Source organism: Nerophis ophidion, linkage group LG07, assembly GCF_033978795.1.
Source record: "Nerophis ophidion isolate RoL-2023_Sa linkage group LG07, RoL_Noph_v1.0, whole genome shotgun sequence".
NCBI classification, from domain to species: Eukaryota; Metazoa; Chordata; class Actinopteri; order Syngnathiformes; family Syngnathidae; genus Nerophis; species Nerophis ophidion.
The window spans coordinates 33,248,678-33,270,115 of NC_084617.1; the positions used below are offsets into that span (position 1 = coordinate 33,248,678).

Below are 21,438 nucleotides of genomic sequence, written 5' to 3' on the forward strand. Positions count from 1 at the left end.
TCACACTATTATGTTAGATCCACTATGGACTGGACTCTCACAATATTATGTTAGTTCCACTATGGACTGGACTCTCACTATTATGTTAGATCCACTATGGACTGGACTCTCACACTATTATGTTAGATCCACTATGGACTGGATTCTTATTATGTTAGATCCACTATGGACTGGACTCTCCCAATATTATGCTAGATCCACTCGACGTTCATTGCATCGGTTGCCCAGGGGAAGGTCCCCACATCTGCGGTCCTTTCCCAGGTTTCTCACTGTCCCATTGGGTTCAGTTTTTCCTTGCCTTCATGTGCCATCTGATGTCGTTGTGGCTTGTGCAGCCCTTTGAGACACTTCTGATTTATGGCTATATAAGTAAACATTGATTGATTGATTATTCAACGCTGTCTTTTTTATATATGTAAATAATTAAATTAGCGCCTCCTACTGACATGGAGGTGGAACCTACTCTATATTCTTTTTTTTTTTTAAATATGTAAACTACTATCATTGCCCACAACTGCTACATGAGAGCAATGTTAACACACTTGATTTATTCTGCAGATTGCCTGAACTATTTCATCAACTAAATCTTGTCTTGTTTCTGATGCTATGTTTTAATGCTCATCAATGCACTGCTGGAGTCCGGACACACAATTGCTTTCCTTGCTTTATTTTCCTCTATCCAATGAACTGCCATATAAATTGTTATTATTCCCCCGTAAGAACAGATAACTTATCAATGATTCTTTTATTCAATATTATGTTTCCTTGTGGGATAACTGCTGCAATTACTACTCTATTATTTATACTTTTTGATGCATCTGAATATATTATGTTGTCTAAAAATGTTTCCTAAATCTATGTTATATCTGGTAATTATTTAAATTTCTATTCTTTAATAATTGCACATTTACATTTGGGTTATGGTACATTCACGGTGATATTGCAGGGATTGGTACTGTAGGGCTAACTTTAATACTGTCAATTTGAGCTTTTTCACATGTCTCCAATTATCCACCCCAAACTATTAATTTTTTTCTTCTCTTTTCTTGGCACTTTAATAACATTTGATGAATAGGATGTCTTTGCTTGGACCCTTTTAAGTTTGCGCAATAAACTGCTGAGAGTTGATCTCTTCTCATGTCTGAAGGTTTTTCATTAATTTCTACTTGTATTTCTGCCACTGGGTAGATTTAGTAGTTCCACAACATGACCTTAGTGCCTGTGACTGGATCCTGTCTAGTTGATTTAGTAGTTCCACAACATGACCTTAGTGCCTGTGACTGGATCCTGTCTAGTTGATTTAGTAGTTCCACAACATGACCTTAGTGCCTGGATCCTGTTTAGTTGATTTAGTAGTTCCACAACATGACCTTAGTGCCTGTGACTGGATCCTGTCTGGTTGATTTTAGTAGTTCCACAACATGACCTTAGTGCCTGTGACTGGATCCTGTCTAGTTGATTTAGTAGTTCCACAACATGACCTTAGTGCCTGTGACTGGATCCTGTCTAGTTGATTTAGTAGTTCCACAACATGACCTTAGTGCCTGTGACTGGATCCTGTTTAGTTGATTTAGTAGTTCCACAAGATGACCTTAGTGCCTGTGACTGGATCCTGTCTAGTTGATTTTAGTAGTTCCACAACATGACCTTAGTGCCTGTGACTGGATCCTGTCTAGTTGATTTAGTAGTTCCACAACATGACTTTAGTGCCTGTGACTGGATCCTATCCCACCTGAACGAAAGTGTGGCGCCCCCACAGGTTAAAATAACTAGTACTACTTCCACCTGAAGGAAAGTGTGGCGCCCCCCCCCACCCCACAGGTTAAAATAACTAGTACTACTTCCACTTGAAGGAAAGTGTGGCGCCCCCCACAGGTTAAAGTAACTAGTACTACTTCCACTTGAAGGAAAGTGTGAAGCCCCCACACAGGTTAAAATAACTAGTAGATCTTAACTTACTTGCCAGGTGTTGGCAACATGTGGCAGAAGTAGTTATTTTGATATTTGTGGAGGGGGCGTGGCCAGCGGGCCTGCAGCAAAACAGGGTGTGAGGGTGTGCCGGGACCGGCCTCAAAGTCAGCGACAGGTGCGTAGATGGCCAACCTGGGCCTTGTTATCTAATCACCTGTCGCTCTGTATAAGCAGCAACCGGGAGGAGAGACGTGGTGGAATCTGGAGTAAGAGCACGAACGAGACCGAGAGCACGGAGAGATAGACCAACAAACTGCTGAAAAGCAAACCTGAGAACATCATCAAAAAATGTATTCTATTATAATGCTGAACCGGGCTCTCATTTCGGTGATTGGTGGTCAGAAGAATCCACTGGGGGAGCAACCTCCACGATATTATACATGAAATACTTTCAGTATTATTTATACTTTTACAGACCATTTATTTCATATTATACCTCCATCCATCCATCCATTTTTCCTACCGCATGTCCCTTTAGGCATGAAATATTTGAGTGTGTGAATGTGTGTGTGAATGTGGAAGTAGTGTCAAAGCACTTTGAGTACCGAAGGTAGAACAGCGCTTTACAAGTACAACTCATTTACCCATTTACCATTTAATACTTTGTATATTTTTACAGCCCATTAAATACATGACTAACGTAATATATATGAAGTACTTTGTAGAAATAATATTGGGATTTAAGAGTTTTAAGTGTGTATTTTCATGACGCCAACTGTGACAAGCAGTCTTTGACAAAGTCTTTATTTGTGCTGCTGAGTGTTGGAGGAGAAGTAGACCAGACCATGGAGAGAAGCAACAAAACAAGACAAGGGAGAGAGAGATAGAACCAACAAAACAAGACCATAGAGAGAGAATCAACTCAGCAAGACCATAGAGAGAGAGAGATAGAGAGAGAGAGAGAGAGAGCGAGAGAGAGGCAACAAAACAAGACCATGGAGAGAGAGAGGGAGAAGCAAGAAAACAAGACCAGAGAGAGAGAAAGAGAGAGAGAGGCAACAAAACAAGTCCATGGAGAGGGAGAGAGAGAGAGGGGCAACAAAACAAGACCATGGATGGAGAGAGAGATAGACATTCCTGAGTTGTCAAGGTGATTGATGACAAGGTCCTGGTAAGTCCTTCCATCCATGAAGAAAGATCCAAGTCACCTCAGGTCCATCACAGTCACCTTGTCCTCACTGATGTACATGTGTGCTGCATGCTAACAACACAACACAACACACTCATCGATACCTCTACACAACACACTCATCAATACTTCTACACAACACACTCATCAATACCTCTACAAAACACACTCATCAATACATCTACACAACACACTCATCAATACTTCTAAACAACAATCATCAATACCTCTACACAACACACTCATCAATACCTCTACACAACACAATCATTAATACTTCTACACAACACACTCATCAATACCTCTACACAACACACTCATCAATACTTATATACTTGCAGTGTGTATATTTTATATATTACATATTGTTATGAAGGTGTCTGTTACTACATTTTATATACAAACATGTATATATATATATATATATATATATATGCAAGTATATATATAATGTAGTAACATTATATATATACATTATATATATATATATATATATAATGTACTAACATTATATATATACTACATTATATCTATATATAATGTAGTATCGACACCTGCAAGTATATAGACATATATACATATATACACAGCAGGGCAAAAAAGTATTTAGTCAGCCACCGATTGTGCAAGTTCTCCCACTTAAAATGATGACAGAGGTCTGTAATATTTATCGTAGGTACACTTCAACTGTGAGAGACAGAATGTGGGGAAAAATCCATGAATTCACATTGTAGGAATTTGTAAATTATGGTGGAAAATAAGTATTTAGTCACTTCAAACAAGGAAGATCTCTGGCTCTCACAGACCTGTAACTTATTCTTTAAGAAGCTCTTCTGTCCTCCACTTGTTACCTGTATTAATGGAACCTGTATGAACTCGTTATATGTATAAAAGACACCTGTCCACAGCCTCAAACAGTCAGACTCCAAACTCCACTATGGCCAAGACCAAAGAGCTGTCGAAGAACACCAGGAAAATAATTTTCGACCTGCAACAGACTGGGAAGAGTGAATCTACAATAGGCAAGCAGCTTGGTGTGAAAAAATCAACTGTGGGAGCAATTATCAGAAAATGGAAGACATACAAGACCACTGATAATCTCCCTCGATCTTGGGCTCCACGCAAGATCTCATCCCGTGGGGTCAAAATGATCATGAGAAAGGTGAGCAAAAATACCAGAACTCCTTCCCTCAGTCAGATCATTGAAGATGAGTTGTGGCTGGATCTTCCAACATGACAATGACCAAGAGCACACAGCCAGGAAAACCAAGAAGTGGCTTCGTAAGAACCATATCAAGGTTCTGGAGTGGCCTAGCCAGTCTCCAGACCTAAATACAATTGAAAATCTTTGGAGGGAGCTGAAAGTCTGTGTTAGTCAGTGACAGCCCAGAAACCTGACTGGTCTAAAGAAGATCTGTGTGGAGGAGTGGGCCAAAATCCCCCCTGCAGTCAGTGCAAACCTGGTGAAGAACTACAGGAAACGTTTGACCTCTGTAATTGTAAACAAAGGCTACTCGACCAAATGTTATTGTTGGTGTTCAAATACTTATTTTCAGCTGTATCACACAAATAAATTGTTAAAAAAATCATAGATTGTGATTTCTGGGTTTTTGTTTCTAAGTTATCTCTCATAAAGTGGACATGCACCTACCGTGAAAATTTCAGACCCCTCCATGATTTCTAAGTGGGAGAACTTGCAAAATAGCAGGGTGTTCAAATACTTATTTTCTTCACTGTATGTATATATATATAAATATATATATATATATATATATATAAATATATATATATATATATATATATATATATATATATATATTTATATATATACATATATATATATACTTGCAGTGTGTATATTGTACATATTACATATTGTTAAGGTGTCTTTTACTACATTATATATATATATATATATATACATACATATATATGTATAAATATATATACTTGCAATGTGTATATTGTACATATTACATATTGTTATGAAGGTGTCTGTTACTACATTATATATTTACTTGCAGTGTGTATATTGTACATATTACATATTGTTATGAAGGTGTCTGTTACCACATTATTTCTATACTTGCAGTGTATATTGTAGATATTACATATTGTTATGAAAGTGTCTGTTACTACATTATATATATACTTGCAGTGTGTATATTGTACATATTACATATTGTTATGAAGGTGTCTGTTACTACATGATATGTATACTTGCAGTTTGTATATTGTACATATTACATATTGTTATGAAGGTGTCTGTTACCACATTATTTCTATACTTGCAGTGTATATTGTAGATATTACATATTGTTATGAAAGTGTCTGTTACTACATTATATATATACTTGCAGTGTGTATATTGTACACATTACATATTTTTACGAAGGTGTCTGTTATCACATTATACATTTACTTGCAGTTCTCACCGTGAACAGAGGTGGATCTTTACTGTGAGGGTGGAAGCCCTTCTGCTTGCAGGAGGAGATCTCGTTGGTTCCTCGCTCTGTCAGTTTGAAGTAGCCGATCCTGCCAAAGCACACCTGCTTTTAGGGGAGAGCTAAGGTTTTATCTGGCCGCCGCCCTCAGTCACTCACTCACTCACTCACTCACTCATTGAACTTGGGCGAACACACGATGGCGATGGCCTCAGGCAGCATCATCTGGTAGGAGCAGTGAGTGTGTAGGTCTACACTGGACAGGAAGGCTGTCTGTGTGGGGTGTGTCTGCAGGGATCAGTTCACATTAGTCTTTGTTGTTTAAAGGATGGTGACAGAGTGAATCATATGTCAACACTCACATGGATCCATATGTGTATGAAGTTGAAAAGATGGTGAGAGGGTGAATCATACGTCAACACTCACATGAATCCGTATGTTTATGTTGTTGAAAGGATGGTGACAGGGTCAATCAGACGTCAACACTCACATGGATCCATATGTGTATGTTGTTGAAAGGATGGTGACAGGGTGAATCATACGTCACTCACATGGATCCATATGTTTATGATGTTGAAAGAATGGTGACAGGGTGAATCATATGTCAACACTCACATGGATCCATATGTGTATGTTGTTGAAAGAATGGTGACAGGGTGAATCAGACGTCAACACTCACATGGATCCATATGTGTATGTTGTTGAAAAGATGGTGAAGGGTGAATCATACGTCAACACTCACATGGATCCATATGTTTATGTTGTTGAAAGGATGGTGACAGGGTGAATCAGACGTCAACACTCACATAGATACTTTTGTGTATATTGTTGTAAGGATGGTGACAGGGTGAATCAGACGTCAACACTCACATGGATCCATCCCAGCGTAATGAGGTCATACTGGTCCTGGATGAGGAAGAGCTCCTCCTCGTTCTCGGTGTCACAATAATCGGGTCCTCCACACTGCTTGGGAACGATGACATGTGTCACGGTGAACATGTTCCTGGTCTGGAAGAGAAGAAGATTATTACATGACTTCCTGTATTGACTACTAGTGTATCTTGTTGAAGTGGACAAGTTTAAAAACATTCTCAATGATGTGTCAGTATCAACCTTGTATGAACGATATTGCCCCTGTGTATACATGCTGGTGGCAGCATCATGCTGGGGGGCAGGAACTTTCCCTCTATCCTGGTCAGGATAGAGGGAAAGATGAATGCACCCTAATAGAGCTTGCGAGGAAAGAGAGAAAGTGCCCAAAGATAGGTGTGCCAAGCATCATATTCAAAAAGACTTAAATTAAGGCTGGGATTGCAGCTAAAGGTGGAATGACTAAGTATTGATCAGTGGCTCTCCATACTTTTGATTTGATTGATTGAAACTTTTATTAGTAGATTGCACAGTTCAGTACATATTCTGTACAATTGACCACTAAATGGTAACACCCGAATAAGTTTTTCAAGTTGTTTAAGTCGGGGTCCACGTTAATCAATTCATTTATGTACATGTTTTTATTTTTAATACGTTGGATATTTAAAAAAAATAAACTTTTTGCATTGTCATTACGGTGTATTGTGTGCAGAATTTTGAGGACAAAAACAAATGTATTCCATGTAGGAATAAGGCAGTAACAAAAGTGAAGCGCTTTGAGTACTTCCTGTATGTGCTTCCTGTACGTGCTTCCTGTACATGCTTCTTGTATGTGCTTCCTGTATGTGTAGGATGGCTTGCCAGCAGTCCTACCAGTTTTCCACACAGGATGCCGCATGTCTCCACGGCCCGGCTGGTGTTGGCCTCCGCCAGGCGCAAGAAGTGCCTGCACAGCTCCGAAGGAACCGCCAGCTGCCGAAGAGCATCAACCGTCACATCTGCAGACACACACAAGGCAAGGACATTGTGGGGACCTGCCTAGACCAGGAAGCACAACATAATAGGACATTGTGGGGACCTGCCCAGACCAGGAATCACAACATAATAGGACATTGTGGGGACCTGCCCAGATCAGGTATCACAACATAATAGGACATTGTGGGGACCTTCCAAGATAAGGAATCAGAACAAAAATAATCAAATTGTGGGGACCTTCCCAGACCAGAACCAGAACCAAGTAACCACATTGTAGGAACCTTCCCAGACAAGAATAATAACACAATAATCACATTGTGGGGACTTTCCCAGACTAGAACCAGAACAAAATAATCACATTGTGGGGACCTTCCAGACAACAACTAGAACACAATAATCATAATAATCCACCCATCCATCCATCTATCTATCTATCAGAACACAATAATCATATTTTGGAGACCTTCCCAGACAAGAATACGAAACAAATAATCACATTGTGGGGACCTGCCCAGACCAGGAATTAAAACACAGTGCGACATTGTGGGGACCTTCCAAGATAAGGAATTTTTAAATCAATCAATCAATCAATCAATCAATCAATCAATCAATCAATCTATCTGACAGTTCTCTTGATCTATCTATCTATCCATCCATCTGTCCATCTAGCTATCTATCTATCTATCTATTAGAACACAATAATCATATTTTGGGGACCTTCCCAGACAAGAATACAAAACAAATAATCACATTGTGGGGACCTGCCCAGACCAGGAATTAAAACACAGTGGGACATTGTGGGGACCTTCCAAGATTAGGAATTTTTAAATCAATCAATCAATCAATCAATCAATCTGACACTAATCTTGATCCATCCATCTATCTGTCTATCCATCCATCCACCCATCCATCCATCTATCTATCTATCAGAACACAATAATCATATTTTGGAGAACTTCCCAGACAAGAATACGAAACAAATAATCACATTGTGGGGACCTGCCTAGACCAGGAATTAAAACACAGTGGGACATTGTGGGGACCTTCCAAGATAAGGAATTTTTAAATCAATCAATCAATCAATCAATCAATTTATCTATCTATCAGAACACAAATAATCACATTGTGGGAACCTTTCCAGACAAGAATCCAAACCAAATAATCACATTGTGGGGACCTTCCCAGAGAAGAACCAGAACCAAGTAATCACATTGTGGGGACCTTCCCAGAGAAGAACCAGAACAAAATAATGACAATGTGGGGACCTTCCCAGACAAGAACCAGAACAAAATAATCACATTGTGGGGACCTTCCCAGACCCAGACAAGAACCAGAACAATATAATTACAATGTGGGGACCTTCCCAGACAAGAACCAGAAAGATATAATCACATTGTGGGGACCTTCTCAGACAAGAACCAGAACAAAATAATAACGTGATGGAGTACATGGGATCGCAGGGGATTTCAACCATGCTGAGCTTAAAGTAGTACTGACCAAATTCCATCAGCACGTAAAATGTGTCACTCGAGGTGTAAACACCCTGGATAAAGTCTACTCTAACAAAAATCATAGCTATAGGACTATACAACTACCACACCTTGCCTTCTCAGATCCCATGTCACCAGCATACACCCCCCATAGGAAAAAAGTTCCCCCCACAACCAGGACTGTTCAAACGTGGACAGATGGAGCTACAGAGCAGTTGCAAGATTGCTTTGAAAGCACCGACTGGGACATCTTTGCACACCAGGACCTGGAAATGTACTCCTCATCTGTTTTAGGTTACATCAAACACTGTGTAGACCCAGTCACAGTGGACAGGTGCATCTGGGTGTATCCTAACCAGAAACCCTGGATGACCAGAGAGGTCAAAATCCTGTTGAAGGAGAGAAATAGTGCTTTCAGAAATGGAGACGAGGCACTCTAAAAGGCGTCAGAATTTGTTTGGACAAAGGCATTAGGAGCGCTAAAGCCACATACAAGCAGAAGACTGAGGGTCACTTCAGCAACAATAACACTAGGCAGATGTGCCAAGGGGTCCAACACATCACCAAGTACAAAACCAGCAACCGCGTTGCAGCCAGCAGGAACGCCTCATCAGCTGAGGAGTTAAACCGTTTTTTCGCTCGTTTTGAGGTGGAGACACCAGAGGCCTCACCACAGCCACCAGCACACGACAGCGACATCCTCACGGTGCAGGTGCAGGAGGACAGGCGCACACTGTGAGCTGTAAACCCAAGGAAAGTGGCGGGACCAGATGGCATGACAGGAAGGGTTCTGAAGGACTGTGCAGACCAACTGGCAAATGTCTTTACTAAGATATTCAACCAGTCCCTATCACAGGGCGTGATTGCCACCTTGCCTAAAGTCCTCCACAATAATCCCCGTGCCAAAGAAGGTAAACGCCAGCAGCCCAAATGACTACCGGCCAGTAGCTTTTCCACCAACCATCATGAAGTATTTGGGGAAACTGGTCCGAAGCCATATCACCGCTATCATACAACCTGCACTTGGCCCTCAACCAGTTTGCATATAGAGGAAACCGATCTACAGAGGATGCCATAGCAACAATTCTTCATTCCACACTTACACATCTGGAAAAGCCAAGGAGCTATGTCAGGCTGCTCTTCATTGACTTCAGTAGTGCCTTTAACACCATTCTGTCCAGCAAACTGATTCTCAAGCTGCTGGAGTGAGGCCTGTCCTAACAGATCTGTTACTGGATCAAGGACCTTCTAATGGACCGCCCTCAGAGAGTGAAGGTTGGACACCATCTTTCCTCAACCCTCAGCATCAGCACCGGTGCCCCACAGGGCTGTGTTTTGAGCCCCTTGCTTTTCAGTCTTTACACCTACGACCGTATTCCCATCCATCCGAGCAATTCCATCATCAAATTTGCAGATTATACTACAATGGTGGGGCTTATCACAGAAGGGGACGAGACTGCCTATAGAGAAGAGGTGAAGGCACTGTCAGACCACTATGCCAAAAACAACCTCATTCTCAACCCCACAAAGACCAAGGAGCTGATTGTTGATTTCAGGAAAAATAAATCACTGATCCCATCCAGGCCATGTACATCATGGGAGAAAAGGTGGAAAGGGTCTCCCAGTGCAAGTACCTAGGCGTGAACATCTGAAGCAACATGACCTGGAAAAGCAACACCACTGCACTCCAGAAAAAAGGTTTGGCAAAAACTGTATTTTCTGAAAAGGCTGAGGAAAATAGATCTGGCTGATAACCTGTTTCTGTCCTTCTATCGCTGCTCCGTTGACTCAATACTCACTTACGGTATCTCCGTGTGGTTTGCAAGCGGTACGCTGGCAGAGAGAAAGAAATGACATCACTGCATGTCCTCTTACATCTCTAGAGGAGCTGTATAAGAGACACTGCAGCAGGAGATCAAACAGCATCCTCAGGGACTCATCCCACCCAGGTCACCACTGGCTTGAACTCTTGCCCTCAGGGAAGCGCTGTAAGAGCATCAAAGCAAGGACAGATAGACTGAAAAACAGTTTCTATCCTAGAGTGGTTATTGCCCTAAACTCTGCACTTACCTGAACACTAACCACTTGATTAACTTGCTTACCTCTAATAGAGATCTGCTGTGCAATATGTTTTATTCTGTTTTAACATTTTAAATTGTTTGATTATTGTTTGTTGTCTTAAGACTATTTTATGTAGGTTGTTTTAAAAGCACTGAGATGGATTGCTGTTCAATTTCGTTGTTTCTTTACAATGATGAAAACGTATTCTGATTCTGATTGTGGGGACCTTCCCAGACAAGAAGCAGAACCAAATAATCACATTGTGGGGACTTTCCCAGTCAAGAATCGGAACCAAATAATCACATTGTGGGGACCTTCCCAGACAACAACAAGAACAAAATAATCCCATTGTGGGGACCTTTCCCTAACAACAACCAGAACAAAATAATCACATTAATGGGACCTTCCCAGACAAAAATACGAAACAAATAATCACATTGTGGGGATCTTCCTAGACAAGAATACGAACCAAATAATCACATTGTGGGGATCTTCCCAGACAAGAATCAGAACAAAATAATTACATTGAGGGGACCTTCCCAGACAAGAATCAGAACCAAATAATCACATTGTGGGGACCTTCCCAGACATGAATACGAACTAAATAATCACATTGTGGGGACCTTTCCAGACAAAAATACGAACCAAATAATCACATTGTGAGGATCTTCCCAGACAAGAATACGAACCAAATAATCACATTACGGGGATCTTCCCAGACAAGAATACAAACAAAATTATCAATCAATCAATCAATGTTTACTTATATAGCCCTAAATCACTAGTGTCTCAAAATAATCATGTTGTGGGTACTTTCCCAGACAACAACCAAAACAAAACAATCACATTGTGGGCACCTTCCCAGACAAGAACCAGAACAAAATAGTCACAAAGCGGGGACCTTCCCAGATAAGACCTAGCAAAAAAAAATCACATTGTGGGGACCTTCTCAGACAATATTCAGAACAAAATAATCACATTGTGGGGACCTTCCCAAGCAAGAATTCAATGGCATAAACTCACTGTTGTTTCCTGGGCTGACTAGTGAGCCGGGCTTGAGGTTGCGGTCAAAGGTGGGTTGGGACACGGCTGCGGAGGTGCGATTGTCTTGGTGGTTGATGCCGCCGGACATGTCCCTGGGATTGAGCGGATCGTTAGGCGAGAGGGCGGGGGGCCCCTGGATGCCAGGAATGAGCGGCGTGTCGGGGGCTGGGGCGGAGGGCGTGGCAAACTCCAGCAGCACACGTTGGCGCTCCCTCTCCAGCTCCTGGCGGCGGATCATCTCCTCGAAGGCACTGAACTGTTCCTGTTCCTGCTGGCGCCGCGTCATCACGGCCACACGCTCACGCTCCTCATCCAGTGCTCGCTGCCGGGACTGCTCTAACGCCTGTGCCTCCTCCTCCGCCTTCTGTTAGGTCACAGGTCAAAGGTCAGCTGTCGCACGCAACTCAAACACTTGACCTTCATGAGTTGATGTCAAACCTTGACATAAAAGACCTGTTCCTCTTAAATTTTGTGATCATTTCTTCTTTAGTCCCTCCCATCTCACAGGTCTGTCTAATCTGTGTTAGTGAGCATTTCTTCTTCAGTCCCTCCCACCTCAAAGGTGTGTCTAATCTATGTTTACGAGTTCTTTAGTCCCTCCCACCTCACAGGTGTGTCTGAATCTGTTTTAGTGAGCCTATATTCTTTTGTCACTCCCACCTCACAGGTGTCTAATCTGTGTTAGTGAGCATTTCTTCTGCAACTGAGATAGGCTCCAGCGACCCCCCGCGACCCCGAACGGGACAAGCGGTAGAAAATTGATGGATGGATGGAAGGTGTGTCTAAATCTGTGTTAGTGAGCATATGGAAGTGGAAGTCAGAAGTGGTCCAGCCCTAGGTGATGGTGCAAGGTGTGTCTAAGGACACTCATCCAGTCTTGTGGTGGGATCTCCCTCCCAGTTACTGGACTGTGACCAGGAAGTTTACCTTCTTGACCAGGTACTGTGCATACTCTTGTTCAAATCTCCTGGTCAGAGCTTTTTTCAAGATCTCAGCCTGAGGGAAAGCCACATCCTTCAGTTTCTGTAGAAGGATGACAGGTGTTAGAAGAGGTGTGCAGGTGAGAATCTCAGGTGTACCTTCAGTGTGTTAAAGGAGGTGTGCCACCAAAATAGGAGCGCAAAACAAGAAGTAAAACACGACACACAGGATAACAGCAAAAAACTCTTAATAAGTCATGGAGTGATGTGACAGGTGGTGACTGTACACCTACCTGTACTTTGAGACAAGACCTATATTGATACAGTACACCTACTTTGAGACAAGACCTATATTGATACAGTAGACCAGAGACAAGACCTATATTGATACATGCTTGTTTATGGTTTAAAGTCATATCCAACAATTGTGACAACGACTTTTTACTGTCAACTGAGTTTCATTTTTTTAATGATTTCTGCTGGTGGTGTGCCTTCAGATTTTTTCAACGCAACAATAGTGCCTTGGCTCAAAAACGGTTGAAAATACTGTTAAAGGAGGTGTGCAGGTGAGACATGTAGGGTGTACCTTCAGTGTCTTAGAGGAAGTGTGCAGGTGAGACATCTCAAGTGTACCTTCAGTGTGTTAGAGGAGGTGTGCAGGTGAGACATGTCAGGTGTACCTTCGGTGTGTTAGAGGAGGTGTGCGGGTGAGAGATGTCAGGTGTACCTTCTGTGTGTTAGAGGACGTGTGCAGGTGAGACATGTCAGGTGTACCTTTAGTGTGTTAGAGGAGGTGTGCAGGTGAGACATATCAAGTGTACCTTCAGTGTGTTAGAGGAGGTGTGCAGGTGAGAGATTTCAGGTGTACCTTCAGTGTGTTAGAGGAGCTGTGCAGGTGAGACATGTCAGGTGTACCTTCAGTGTATTAGAGGAGGTTAGCAGGTGACACATCTCAAGTGTACCTTCAGTGTGTTAGAAGAGGTGTGCAGGTGAGACACGTCAGGTGTACCTTCAGTGTGTTAGAGGAGGTGTGCAGGTGAGACATGTCAGGTGTACCTTCTGTGTGTTAGAGGAGGTGTGCAGGTGAGACATGTCAGGTATACCTTCAGTGTGTTAGAGGGGGTGTGCAGGTGAGACATGTCAGGTGTACCTTCAGTATGTTAGAGGAGGTTGGCAGGTGAGACATGTCAGGTGTACCTTCAGTGTGTTAGAGGAGGTGTGCAGGTGAGACATATCAGGTGTACCTTCAGTGTGTTAGAGGAGGTTGGCAGGTGAGACATGTCAGGTGTACCTTCTGTGTGTTAGAGGAGGTGTGCAGGTGAGACATGTCAGGTGTACCTTCAGTGTGTTAGAGGAGGTGTGCAGGTGAGACATGTCAGGTGTACCTTCTGTGTGTTAGAGGAGGTGTGCAGGTGAGACATGTCAGGTGTACCTTCTGTGTGTTAGAGGAGGTGTGCAGGTGAGACATGTCAGGTGTACCTTCAGTGTGTTAGAGGAGGTGTGCAGGTGAGACATGTCAGGTGTACCTTCAGTGTGTTAGAGGAGGTGTGCAGGTTAGACACGTCAGGTGTACCTTCTGTGTGTTAGAGGAAGTGTGCAGGTGAGACATCTCAAGTGTACCTTCAGTGTGTTAGAGGAGGTGTGCAGGTGAGACATGTCAGGTGTACCTTCAGTGTGCTAGAGAAGGTGTGCAGGTGAGACATGTCAGGTGTACCTTCTGTGTGTTAGAGGAGGTGTGCAGGTACAGCCCACTACCTATAATATGGGCTTTCTAAACATCAGATCTTTGTCTCCCAAAACGTTATTAGTTAATGAGGTCATTAGAGACAACAACCTTAACGTCATCGGTCTTAGCGAAACCTGGCTTAAACCAGACGACTTTTTTGCGATAAATGAGGCATCCCCTCCTAACTATACGAATGCGCGTATTGCCCGTCCCCTTAAAAGGGGAGGGGGGTCGCACTAATATACAACGAAAACTTTAACTTTAGTCGTAACTTAAATAATAAATATAAATCGTTTGAGGTGCTTTCTATGAAGTCTGCCACAACGCTGCCTCTGTGCCTGGCTGTTATCTACCGCCCCCCAGGGCCCTATTCGGACTTTATTTGTGAATTCTCAGAGTTTGTTGCTGATCTAGTGATGCACGCCGATAATATAATTATAATGGGGGACATTAATATCCATATGAATACCCCATTGGACCCACCGTGCGTGGCGCTCCAGACTATAATTGATAGCTGTGGTCTTACACAAATAATAAATGAACCGACGCATCGCACCGGTACTACGATAGACCTAGTGCTTGTCAGAGGTATCACCGTTTCCAAAGTTATGATACTCCCATATACTAAAGTAATGTCCGATCATTACCTTATAAAATTCGAAGTTCAGACTCATGTTCGGCAAGCTAATAATAATAATAACTGCTATAGCAGCCGCAACATTAATGCTGCCACAACGACGACTCTTGCTGGCCTACTGTCCTCGGTATTGGCACCATTCCCAAAGTATGTGGGCTCTATTGATAACCTCACTAACAACTTTAACAACGCCCTGCGCGAAACCATTGATAGTATAGCACCGCTTAAGTTAAAAAAGGCCCCAAAAAGGCGTACCCCATGGTTTACTGAAGAAACTAGAGCTCAGAAATTATTATGTAGAAAGCTGGAACGCAAATGGCTCACGACTAAACTTGAGGTGCACCATCAAGCATGGAGTGATAGTTTAATAACTTATAAACGCATGCTTACCTTAGCTAAAACTAATTATTACTCAAATCTCATCCGCATTAATAAAAACGATCCAAAATTTCTGTTTAGTACAGTAGCATCGCTAACCCAACAAGGGACTCCTTCCAGTAGCTCCACCCATTCTGCAGATGACTTTATGAAGTTCTTTAATAAGAAAATTTAACTTATTAGAAAGGAGATTAAAGACCATGCGTCCCAGCTACAACTGGGTTATAGTAACACAGATACGACTGTATATACGGCGGATACTGCAAATATCCAAAATAGTTTCTCTCGTTTTGATGAAATAACATTAGAAGAATTGTTACAACGTGTAAATGGAATAAAACAAACAACATGTTTACTTGACCCACTTCCTGGGAAACTTATCAAGGAGCTTTTTGTATTATTAGGTCCATCAGTGCTAAATATTATAAACTTGTCACTTTCTTCGGGCACTGTTCCCCTAGCATTCAAAAAAGCGGTTATTCCTCCTCTCCTTAAAAGACCTAACCTCGATCCTGACCTCATGGTAAACTACCGACCGGTGTCTCACCTTCCCTTTATTTCGAAAATCCTCGAAAAAATTGTTGCAGAGCAGCAAAATGAACACTTAGCGTTTAACAATCTATGTGAAACCTTTCAATCCGGTTTCAGGGCAAATCACTCTACTGAGACAGCCCTCGCAAAATTGACTAATGATCTATTGCTAACGATGGATTCTGATGCGTCACCTATGTTGCTGCTCCTCGATCTTAGCGCTGCTTTTGATACCGTCGATCATAATATTTTATTAGAGCGTATCAAAACACGAATTGGTATGTCAGACTCAGCCCTGTCTTGGTTTAACTCTTATCTTACTGACAGGGTGCAATGCGTCTCCCATAACAGTATGACCTCGGACTATGTTAAGGTAACGTGTGGAGTTCCCCAGGATTTGGTCCTTGGCCCTGTACTCTTCAGCATCTACATGCTGCCGTTAGGTGACATCATACGTAAATACGGTATTAGCTTTCACTGCTATGCTGATGACACCCAACTCTACATGCCCCTAAAGCTGACCAACACGCCGGATTGTAGTCAGTTGGAAGCGTGTCTTAATTAAATTAAACAATGGATGTCCGCTAATTTTTTGCAACTTAACGCCAAAAAAACGGAAATGCTTATTATCGGTCCTGCTAGACACCGACCTCTATTTAATAATACAACTTTAACATTTGACAACCAAATAATAAAACAAGGTGACTCGGTAAAAAATCTGGGTATTATCTTCGACCCAACTCTCTCCTTTGAGTCACACATTAAAAGCGTTACTAAAACGGCCTTCTTTCATCTCCGTAATATCGCTAAAATTCGCTCCATTTTGTCCACTAAAGACGCCGAGATCATTATCCATGCGTTTGTTACGTCTCGTCTCGATTACTGTAACGTATTATTTTCGGGTCTCCCCATGTCTAGCATTAAAAGATTACAGTTGGTACAAAATGCGGCTGCTAGACTTTTGACAAGAACAAGAAAGTTTGATCACATTACGCCTGTACTGGCTCAACTGCACTGGCTTCCTGTGCACTTAAGATGTGACTTTAAGGTTTTACTACTTACGTATAAAATACTACACGGTCTAGCTCCATCCTATCTTGCCGATTGTATTGTAACATATGTCCCGGCAAGAAATCTGCGTTCAAAAGACTCCGGCTTATTAGTGATTCCTAGAGCCCAAAAAAAGTCTACGGGCTATAGAGCGTTTTCCGTTCGGGCTCCAGTACTCTGGAATGCCCTCCCGGTAACAGGTCGAGATGCTACCTCAGTAGAAGCATTTAAGTCTCACCTTAAAACTCATCTGTATACTCTAGCCTTTAAATAGACCTCCTTTTTAGACCAGTTGATCTGCCGATTCTTTTCTTTTTTCTCCTATGTCCCCCCCTCCCTTGTGGAGGGGGTCCGGTCCGATGACCATGAATGAAGTACTGACTGTCCAGAGTCGAGACCCAGGATGGACCGCTCGCCTGTGTATCGGTTGGGGACATCTCTACGCTGCTGATCCGCCTCCACTTGGGATGGTTTCCTGTGGACGGGACTCTCGCTGCTGTCTTGGATCCACTTTGAACTGAACTCTCGCGGCTGTGTTGGAGTCACTATGGATTGAGCTTTCACAGTATCATGTTAGACCCGCTCGACATCCATTGCTTTCGTTCCCCTAGAGGGGGGGGGGGGGGGGGGGGGGGTTGCCCACATCTGAGGTCCTCTCCAAGGTTTCTCATAGTCAGCATTGTCACTGGCGTCCCACTGGATGTGAATTCTCCCTGCCCACTGGGTGTGAGTTTTCCTTGCCCTTTTGTGGGTTCTTCCGAGGATGTCGTAGTCGTAATGATTTGTGCAGTCCTTTGAGACATTTGTGTTTTGGGGCTATATAAATAAACATTGATTGATTGATTGATTGATTGAGTGTGTTAGAGGAGGTGTGCAGGTGAGACATGTCAGGTGTACTTTCAGTGTGATGGAGGTGTGCAGGTGAGACATGTCAGGTGTACCTTCAGTGTGTTAGAGGTGTGCAGGTGAGACATCTCAAGTGTACCTTCAGTGTGTTAGAGGAGGTGTGCAGGTGAGACATGTCAGGTGTACCTTCACTGTGTTGGAGGTGTGCAGGTGAGACGTGTCAAGTGTACCTTCAGTGTGTTTGAGGAGGTGTGCAGGTGAGACATCTCACGTGTACCTTCAGTGTGTTAGAGGAGGTGTGCAGGTGAGACATGTAAGTTGTACTTTCAGTGTGTTGGAGGTGTGCAGGTGAGACATCTCAAGTGTACCTTCAGTGTGTTAGAGGAGGTGTGCAGGTGAGACATGTCAGGTGTACCTTCAGTGTGCTAGAGAAGGTGTGCAGGTGAGACATGTCAGGTGTACCTTCAGTGGTTTAGAGGAGGTGTGCAGGTGAGACATGTCAAGTGTACCTTCAGTGTGTCTTTCTTCTCAGGTATGTTGGCCGTCTTGTAGTCCCGATGTCTGGGCAGTTTTTCTATGAAAAGACTTGAGGACAAGACAAAGGTTACTTATGTGATGTGGGACACAGTCAGGGAGGCATGTGACTCACCTGATGTATGTGTTGTAGAGCAGTGGTCCCCAACCACCGGGTCGCAGAAGAATTTTTAATTAAAAAAAATGTATTTACATTTCTTTATTTTATTTTTTATTAAATCAACATTAAAAACACAAGATGCACTTGCAATTAGTGCACCAACCCAAAAAAACACCCTTTTTCATGACAAATAAAATAAAATAAAATAAAAAAAGTATTTCCCCCCCAATAACCCCCACCCCGGGACAAATTATCAAGCGTTGACCGGTCCGCAGGTACAAAAAGGTTGGGGACCACTGTTGTAGAGGACCAAGGTGTGTGACTCAACTGATGTATGTGTTGTAGAGGACAAAGGTTATGTATATGTTGTAAATGACTATGGTGTGTGACTCAACTGATGTATGTGTTGTAGAGGACTAAGGTGTGTGACTCAACTGATGTATGTGTTGTAGAGGACTAAGGTGATGTATGTGTTGTAGAGGACTAAGGTGATGTATGTGTTGTAGAGGACTAAGGTGTGTGACTCAACTGATGTATGTGTTGTAAAAGACTAAGGTGTGTGACTCACCTGATGTATGTGATGTAGAGGACTAAGGGGATGTATGTGTTGTGGAAGACCAATGTGTGTGACTCACCTGATGTATGTGATGTACAGGACTAAGGTGATGTATGTGTTGTAGAGGACTAAGGTGGTCTATGTGTTGTAGAGGACTAAGGTGGTCTATGTGTTGTAAAGGACTAAAGTGATGTATGTGTTGTAAAGGACTAAGGTGATGTATGTGTTGTAAAGGACTAAGGTGATGCATGTGTCGTACAGGACAAAGGTGAGTGACTCACGTGATGTACGTGTTGTAGAGGACTAAGGTGATGTATGTGTTGCAGAGGATTAAGGTGAGTATCTCACGTGATGTACTTGTTGTAGAGGACAAAGGCGTGCTCGATGTTGCCCTCCTCAGCGTAGACGTGGGCCATGCGGATCATCTCCATGCCAGAGCGGAAGTAGCGTCGGGGGGGCACCTGCTCGTTGATCTCCACCGAACTGCCTTTCTTGGTCAATATGCGGACTCGCTCCTCGGGCTGCAGACTGACGTCGTTGGGGTCCGCCATGGCCGCGCTCCAAAGTGGAAGACTGAAAGTGAGACATTAATCACATGATTACACTTCACATGTTTGTCAACATCCCTGATCTCCATTGTTTTGTGGCGCTCCCCAGGAACATCCACAGAAAACTCCGCTCTGGTCAGTACATATTAAACTAAGTCACGCCTACATGTCATCATTACGCGACGTTTTCAAGAAGAAACTCCAGGGAAATTTAAAATTGCAATTTAGTAAACTAAAAAGGCCGTATTGGCATGTGTTGCAATGTTAATATTTCATCATTGATATATAAACTATCAGACTGCGTGGTGGGTAGTTGTGGGTTTCAGTAGGCCTTTAAAGAGCACATTGTATGAAACACATTTACTTAGTTATTTATGTTTTTAATTTGTTTTTGTCCTGTCGAGCTTCTCAGGCAAATTATCTAGTTGATGTAGATACCCATATCGGCTGTTCAGATGTACTTTACAGAAGAGAAGTGTGGGATACTTCTCTTGTTGTCGTATTAGTATTTGACTTTATGAAATGTAAATATATTATTATTTGGTGCAGCCGCGCGGAGCAGGAGGGGATAGAACGAGAAAAAAAGGAAAACAGAGGGGGAAATTGTGGGGACAAGAGGGGCATAAGACAGAGACAACAACAACAGCAAACACAACAATAGAGCAACATCAGCAAATAGGATATGTACAAATATGATGGTAAAAGTTATAGCAAAGAAGCAGTTAGTGAAATAAATATACAGAAATGACAATGAGCATTATTACACTACACATGGATCAATACAAATACCAATAGAAATAGCGCTATTGATCATGAACAATAGCAGTAATTTACCTCTATTATCAACAATACAGTTGTTCAAATGCAACAATATATGTACGTAATGATAACTAGAGACGCCTTTATTGACGTGTCATGGTGTTTCGAATGTCTCATTTAAGTGTGCCATTGAAACAAAGTCAAACGTCTAATTCAACATTTATAAGTGGAATTGAGCTTTAAAATGAGTTGATTAAGAATGAAATGTGGGCTTGAACACACTTTAATGTGCGCCTGTCATAGCTCCACGTTAGCCGCAGTTAGCTCGCACAAGGAAGCTTCGCGTTCCTTCTTGGAGAAGAAACCTTCTTACCCGGCCAGCTCCTACATGAACGAAGATGTCGCACATAGAAGAATTGTAGCGTCCTGAACTTGGACTCGAGGAAAGAACACTTCCGCAATCACAACTACTTCCGGCTTCCGCAGTCACGTGAGGCCAACGGGCGGAAGTGGGTAAGTTGAATGGAAATATTATTACACACTTATTTTAAAATAGTGCCGATTGAAAACAATAATACACGAATATTGTTTTAGTATTATACTGTAAATGTATTATTTGTAGACGTCTGCTGTCATCAACTTTTAATAAGGCTATTCAAAATTAAAAACAAACAATTTCTGGGAAATCCGCAAGATATTTATTTTTTCCTAAAGAAGACTAGTAGTATATTTGACTGCCAGTATAGTGTGTATTCATAAAGCTTTTGAAAATTAATAACTCAAATATTTCAGAAAAATCTGCTACATTTCTGTTTATAAATAGGAGTTGTAGTTTTATTCAACTAAACGCCGTTTTTGTGGCTTGTGTT

General features: G+C 42.3%; 1 protein-coding gene across 3 annotated transcripts; it reads right to left on the reverse strand.

The window, feature by feature from the left end:
* Positions 1-2,699: 2,699 nt before the first annotated feature.
* Positions 2,700-21,072, reverse strand: LOC133556273 (STAM-binding protein-like A). Of its 3 annotated transcripts, none has more exons than XR_009807486.1 (10): positions 20,943-21,072; positions 19,611-19,835; positions 18,582-18,657; positions 12,912-13,007; positions 11,964-12,348; positions 7,288-7,412; positions 6,415-6,552; positions 5,720-5,832; positions 5,536-5,649; positions 2,700-3,172 (listed from the first exon to the last, which is right to left on the reverse strand). XR_009807486.1 is itself a non-coding variant. In XM_061906027.1 (10 exons), the coding sequence occupies exons 2-10, from the start codon at positions 19,811-19,813 to the stop codon at positions 3,116-3,118; spliced, it is 1,293 nt and encodes a 430-aa protein (XP_061762011.1). In that variant the 5' UTR covers positions 19,814-19,835; positions 20,943-21,072; the 3' UTR covers positions 2,700-3,115. The 3 variants fall into 3 exon arrangements, 1 of the variants encoding a protein (XP_061762011.1); XR_009807485.1 differs by having other exon boundaries at positions 5,536-5,652; XM_061906027.1 differs by having other exon boundaries at positions 5,536-5,635.
* Positions 21,073-21,438: the final 366 nt, after the last annotated feature.

Coding starts and splice junctions, on each gene's coding strand:
- LOC133556273 (XM_061906027.1), bottom strand. CDS start 19,813: ATGGCGGACCCCAACGACGTCAGTCTGCAGCCCGAGGAGCGAGTCCGC. Junction 13,008..18,581: donor AGAAGAAAGACACACTGAAG/GTACACTTGACA, acceptor ATCCTTCTACAG/AAACTGAAGGATGTGGCTTT. Junction 7,413..11,963: donor AGTCAGCCCAGGAAACAACA/GTGAGTTTATGC, acceptor GTGTGTCTGCAG/ATGTGACGGTTGATGCTCTT.